This window comes from Sinocyclocheilus grahami, unplaced genomic scaffold (assembly GCF_001515645.1).
Source record: "Sinocyclocheilus grahami isolate Dianchi unplaced genomic scaffold, SAMN03320097.WGS_v1.1 scaffold33.1, whole genome shotgun sequence".
Lineage (NCBI taxonomy): Eukaryota > Metazoa > Chordata > Actinopteri > Cypriniformes > Cyprinidae > Sinocyclocheilus > Sinocyclocheilus grahami.
In genome coordinates, this window is record NW_015505212.1 from 1,565,435 (window position 1) to 1,572,492 (window position 7,058).

General features: G+C 37.3%; 1 protein-coding gene across 1 annotated transcript; it reads right to left on the reverse strand.

The window, feature by feature from the left end:
* Positions 1–428: 428 nt before the first annotated feature.
* Positions 429–6,461, reverse strand: LOC107580044 (dedicator of cytokinesis protein 4-like). The gene is made up of 2 exons (XM_016265798.1): positions 6,327–6,461; positions 429–3,428 (listed from the first exon to the last, which is right to left on the reverse strand). The coding sequence occupies exons 1-2, from the start codon at positions 6,351–6,353 to the stop codon at positions 3,006–3,008; spliced, it is 450 nt and encodes a 149-aa protein (XP_016121284.1). The 5' UTR covers positions 6,354–6,461; the 3' UTR covers positions 429–3,005.
* Between the last annotated feature and the right edge of the window lie 597 nt (positions 6,462–7,058).

Genomic DNA, 7,058 nt, shown 5'->3' on the forward strand with positions numbered 1-7,058 from the left:
CCCGAGCTTTTGCCCATAATTGTACAATTCTCTGGGTGTTTAGAATCTAAATGAGGTACTTTGGTGGAACAGTTCGCAGAAGTCTTGAAGGCAACATAAAAGGATGGAGCATGGCAAAGGCTTGGAATATTCACTCTCGCATGAGCCCTTCATAAACATTAAAGTTTCCCTGGTCCGGAAGACTTCCCAATTACAATTACAGTTTAACCTTTCAAGTAAACTGTGCATTTCCTTGGAAAAATCCTTGGTTCTTCACATCTCAAACTACGAACAAACTTACCATGACAGCGAGGAGTCTTCAAACGTCCCACCACAGCAAGATTGCATTACGTGTGCAAATACAGGCCTTACTGAACAGAGACAAACGCATGAATAATGCAACCGGCTTGCCACACCTGGAGGAATAACAATGAGCTTCCTACTTTTCCGCTGTTATGATCCTTATTAGAGGTCCAATGGGCTGTCATGGAGCTTAATCTGTAAAATACACACACTTTATATACATATATAAGCTGCATTTACATTTCAAGACTCCTGAAGAACATACATGACTGGTGCGTTGGCATATTCAGCCTGGAAATCAGTTCTATACAGACGTGCATTAACCTTTCGAGAAAAGAATGCAATGAGCTCTTGAATCAAAGTGTTCTTGCTGGAAATGTTTATTAGACAGGAATTCATTAGAATGTAAATGTGTTAGTTGCTTTCTGGACCTCATTTCCCTACGCTCACAAAATACATAAATATTTGACATTTATCATCTTAATTTGCTGTTCAAACATTCAAAGCTGTAAATTTGTTATAGCTACACTTCTGTTAAAAACACGTTATGTACAATAGACAAGATTTGGCATAATTACAACAATCTTATTTAATTTACAGTTTTCTCAAGTACTGATTTTTGTGAATGCCATCATTTGGCATTCGCATCAAATCCCAGTCTCATAAAATGTGACCGTAAAAAAGGAGAAAATAAAAATCATACTCAAGTTAATTTGAGAATTAATAAGAAACAGAAAGCAAATGAGGACACTGTACTGCGTTAGACGGTCACATTTCCCACTAAAACAAAACTATAGCTGGTCTCTCCGCTTTATATATGCCTGGATTTCGTTTGCAGGGCCCTACAGAATTGTAAACTTGGCAACATTCGGACAACAGATGAAATTGTGCATGCAAAATGCAGAAGCATTGCTGGACATTTTGCACTGCTGTGCCCCGTGTAACCACGTGTTGGCTTCTACAGAAGTGGCTATGCATGTTTAGAAGCGTAATCCAGAGGTGTCATTCCAGATTTGACTGGAGCACATGCGTTTAGATTATAAGTGTGAAGAGGAATGGCAGCCCTTATTGCCCAATGGCAGCTTGAGTCTCTGTAATGCCCTAGGTAGATCAAGTACCTTTCATATGAAGCTCTTTTACCAGGCTATATCACTTTGTCTCACTGTCTTTTAGACAACCAGCAGCAGTACGGTAACGCAGTGCTGTAAAGTGGTCCGGTGCACCATGAGTTCTATGGTTAAGTCTATTACAGTGGATGTCTAACGCTCCATTTGCATCCTAATAAAGCATCTTCGGGTTCAAGACATCTATTTTCCTTACAGCCCACCTGTTCCTTTGGCACAACACTTGGCAAAACTCCACAAAAGTCCATCTCCATTTATATCGCGTGGGCATGTGCGCTCCGTACGGAAACCCTTGTTGGGAATTTTTCACACCACCTACAAGGGTTCCAAACATTCAGACCCCAAACGCCAAAGAAACCTAAAGGAACTATCAATGCTGCAGGGCTCCGAAAGCCAATATAGACTCGCCCACAATCGCGTTCCAATTACATAAATGGGCTGAAGGTACAACTTCACATAGGTCAATGCAAAGGTGGCAGTTCAAACGGAAACTTTTCGGATTCATCGAACCCATGAAAGCTCTGTGTGTGTGGATTTTTAGTAATAAGAAATGAGACTACGGTAGCTTGGTCTTACAAAAGCAGCGACCTTTCTAAAGACCTATTCACACCGAGTGCAAACTTCTTTCCGAGTGCGGAACGTTTTTTTCACATCAGACTGCAAATATAACTGGCTGAGCAATGACATACATGCTTTTTTTGTATTTACAGAGTCAACACTGCAGCTGCACAGTCCAGCACATTGGTGGCATTTAAGCCTTTTAACCTCTGTACTGGAATTGCACACCCCTTTTTGAACACGAAAATTACATATGTAAGTGGTTCCAGTTTGTGAACCCTTTGTAATACAGACATAAACCCAGTCTCCTTTGAAAGTCCGCTAATAAAATATGTGCATATATAATAAATGTGCATAAATATAAAGCCACAGGGCACATAGGAATTTGTGCAAAGGTGCTGTTTAAGTCGCCTCATGCACAATATACATATATACATATATATATATAATGACAATGCAGGAAAGTGAATTTAATGCAAATCTGCAATAAATAATACATTTTTAAATTTGAATGTGGTAATATTTCATTATTTTACCCCACATTTTTCCTCGCATTCGGTGTGAACAGGCCTTAAACCCAAAAGAAAATGCAATCCTGAACATATCGTGCTAACATTAATATAGATGACTTTTAGCACCTTTTGTCTAAATATAAAGTACAAAGTACTTTTAATCATGCATTTCTCATTGATAAAAAGACTCTTAAGGCAAACATGTCTTGTATCAACCATTATAAATACACATTAGCATTGATAAATCTATGAAAAATCTGAGAAAATACCATGGTTCTTAGTTTTGTTTAGAGTTAATTCAGGGGCTCGGATAATTTGACAAGTGAAGTTATAATTTCTGACCTAAAAAGTGCATAAAATGCAGTCATACCCCCGTATCCCCTCTCTCACTCTAAATATACGTATATATAATAAAAATATTCCACAGTCTACTTTATACATTTAATCTAATTTGTGAGTTTGTATTCGTAAACCCAGAGAGGTTAAGTGTAAAAGTGCAAACGGTGGGGTTGGAGTGAAGGGCGCAGCGTTAGAGCTGTGAGACTTTCCTGGGAAGGGGCCGGGGTCTGGGAAACTGGTCAGACCGGCGTGGCTCAGTGTCTTGCCTTCGAATCTGGTGCGGTTTGGGTGGAATAGGTGGCGCGTCGATGCTTGGAGGAATCGAAAAGCTCGGTGGAAGCGGGACCTGCCTGCGGGGGTTGTTCCGCTCATGTATGCTGTAAGGAGGCGGGGTCTTGTTCTCCCGCCGAATAAGCTCGTCTGATCCGCTGGAGGTGGAGTTTGGGAGGGCATGGTCAGCGGGTGTGTTCTCAGTTCCGGAGGCCTCAGAGACGCTGCAGCGACTGAGAGACGAGATACCGCTGCTGTAGCTTCCAGAAAGCACCGGAGAATTCGACACCAACCCTGTCGACTGGCACTCTGTTGGTGAGGGGGTGAACGGAGGCACAGAGGTCTGCGAATACAAGATGAGAGAAAACATGAAGCTCTGGGCCACAATGTAGTTAGCAAAAGAAAAAAAGTTACCTCTTCTGCTGGCAGAAACCCTTAATAAAGAAACCATCAGCTGCAACCGAAGCAGCGTCCCGCCTCACAGAGCTAATCTGTACACTGGAAGGCCAAAGCACAATATTCTGCAATTTTGGCTCTATTATTTCAAGGCAATACTGTGTCTTTTCATTACGAAAATTATTTCTAGGCAATTAAATCCGCAACTAAGACTGCAGCTGTTTCTAGGACTTCATTTCACTGAATAAAGCGTATTTAGTCTGATTGCACTCTGGAGAGAACTTCAAACACAACATTTCCGCTAGGATAATTCAGCTTTGTGCAGCAACTACAAACAAAATACACACAGTTGTGAACAGTGCATCTCAATAACAGTGAGTTTACATGTAAAGAAAAGTATGTATGTATATGTATATATATATATTCCCCATGATTTCAGCTGAAAAATGTATATTTAGAAAGATGCACAAAAATGTATTGGGAACATAATTGTCATTGACTACATTACAGATTTTAAAGTTATTGGTATCAATTGACATTGGATATGTTGATTTATATTGGATATTTAGTTGTGCAAGCTCATTTTCTAATAATAACTGAATAACACTGCTATATGTAATCTTCAGCAATTCTCAGATTAAATATCCATTTTTCATACTGTACATTATAATGATGTGATACCTTAGTGTTTTACTTTATTTATTTAGATGAAATAATATAGAATTTGAATTCTGACAATTTATCAGTTAGCGGCCATAACCTGAATATTTAGTATTGGTATCGTACAGAAATGTAATACTGGTGCATCTCTATAAACTGAATGAATACACTGTTATCAAATTTATTTCAAATATAAAATGTAATCTTGTTTTGGAGATTTCAGAGTTTCCCAATTCAACTGGATAGCGTAAAATAGCCTGGACCAGAATGGAAATTTGCACTGGTCAATGTTGGTTTTTCCAGCTGTGACTGAATGTGGAATCTATATTCCTATGTGTGTGTTTGGTCATTTGTGTGTGATATGTCACGCAGTATAGCTTCAGACATGAGACTATTTCTGGGGCAAGCAACCGTACACAGGTTACGCTTTCCCTTTCCGACCCACTGACTGCACTTCCTTCAGGAAATTCACCAGCATTCCCACTGAGATTTCTTCCTATCCGAATCTCACCCTCTCTGCTTATTCCTTCTGAGTAGCTTGACAGATTTCTGATTTCCAGAAGGAGGAATGATTTGATTTCTATGCAGTCATCTACACTTTAAATGTGAACAGAGTTCCCACGGGTTGGATTGTAGAGTTTTATATGGTGATTAGTGAGCATGTGTGTGTTGCTGAATACCAGGTGACGAATCAATACATGGCACGAGACAAGAATTCAAGGAAACAGCAAGGAATGTAATTATCAACACGAGGCGCGCAGTTGAGTGGGAGTTTCTGAGAAGCCATTACAGCGGTGCTCAGCTTTGAGGACTGTTACTCTGAATGAGGAGAATGTGCTTTTATTTAAAACCGGAATACACTCACTGCAACGCCAAAGAAAAATGGCATGAAGGTACATTGATAGCGGCAGCTCCAACCTTTTTCAAGATCTGTGACCTTTTTGACTATTATGCCCTTTGAAAGAAAAATACTGTGGTTTCTTCAATACTGATACCTGCATTTTCAGTAAAGTTGTAATTTTCTCTTCACTGTATTGGTATCGTACATAAACACAGTGTTGGACTCAAAAATGATATTACTAAATGTAATGATATTACATACTAAGGTTCAAAGGTTTGGGGTCTGTACGATTTTTTTAATGTCTCTTAAGCTCACCAAGGCTGCATTTATTTGATTAAAAATACAGTAAAAGTAATATTGGGAAATATTATTACAATATTATACAATACAAATTATACAAATAGTGGTTACACTTTATTTTAAGGTGTCCTTGTTACGGTATAATTATACATACTGAGTAATATTAATTAACTACATGTACTTACTACATGGTTAGGGTTAGGATTAGGGTTTGGCTTAGGGTTACTTGCATGTAATTATGCATAATTCATTGTTATTATAATAGTAAGTACATGTAACATGTGTAACAAGGACACCTTAAAATAACCCAAACAGTATTAAAAAATAAAATAACTGTTTTCTATTGTAATATATTTTAAATTGTAAGTTATTCCTGTGATGCAAAGCTGAATTTTCAGCATCATTACTCCAGTCTTCAGTGTCACATGATCCTTCAGAAATCATTCTAATATGCTGATTTGCTGCTCAAAAAACATTTCTTATTATTATTAAAAACAGTTGATCTGCTTAATATTTTCTAGAAACCGTGATACTTACATTTTTTTTAAATGAAAGTTCAAAAGAACAGCATTTATTCAAATTAGAAATATTCTGTACCGTTATAAATGACTTTACTGTCGCTTTTGATCAGTTCAATGCATCCTTGCTGAATAAAAGTACTAATTTCCTTAAAATTAAATTTCACTGACCCCAAACTTTTGAGCGGTGGTGCATATATTTTGTTGCTTTCTGCTTTATAGTTGTTACCAGAGTTCAATATCTGTAAAATGTATGTGTCACCATTGAGATGGAAGACTTTTAGATGGGTTAGTGGTTTCTGGAGGGTTTGCACCGGATCGCTGCCAACCGAACTGCCCAGGACTGGCATGAACACACACAAACAGTGTCCCTCTGTCTAATTGTGGGCCCAGTTGGACTGACTTGAATCTGACCCAGTTTAGACGCCCTGGATTGAGTCCCCAGACGCTACAATAAACATCCACACCAGTAAATACATCAAAGGTCACTTCACAAAACACCCTAGACAACAAGAAAAGGTCATACCTTCTGCGGTGAGCGTAATGTCATCATGGGGGACTGTGATCGTGTAGTCTTGGCAGGAGATCCTATTAAAGGACACAAAAAGTCAATCTTCTTCACTTGATACAGGAGCCTGGGACAGTAAACATAGTCACGGCTGTCTATTAATCAGGAAAACGCTTCAAGGTCGGTCGGCTAATGCAAAACAGTTTAACCATTCGGTACAGTCCAAGTTCTTTTCCAGGAAGCTCAATTACAGTCCACAGATGTAGACCTTTAAAAGGGTCGTATCATACGGTTTTATAATGTAATTTGCTCTTTGAGGTCTACTTATAATGTTAGAGAAGTTTGAAAGTGTTCACTATTTTGGATAAAATTGCAATAATAATAATAATATTATTAATAATAATAATATGAATTATATTTAATTAAGTTTTATATAATAATAATAATTACTACATAAAATTAATCAAACAAATCTAATAATATAAAATATTAAAACGTAAAATAATAAAATACACTAATGTATAGTTACAGTTCTGAAAGTCACATAATAATAATAATAATAATGTATTATATTAAAATGTATAAAACACAATATTAAATAAATACACGTTTTCTATACTTGTAGTAGAAAGTTACAATAAATAATATAACTATAATAATAAATAATTAGAAAAAAAAAAAAAAAATACCAAATTTTTTGTTTGTACTGCAATTAAGGAAAATTTGGTTACAAAACTAGGATTTTCATAT

Excerpts from the sequence above, each read along its gene's own strand:
- LOC107580044 (XM_016265798.1), bottom strand. The coding sequence starts at position 6,353 with ATGATGACATTACGCTCACCGCAGAAG. Across the intron at positions 3,429-6,326 it reads CATTACGCTCACCGCAGAAG|ACCTCTGTGCCTCCGTTCAC; the intron begins GTATGACCTTTT and ends TTGTATTCGCAG.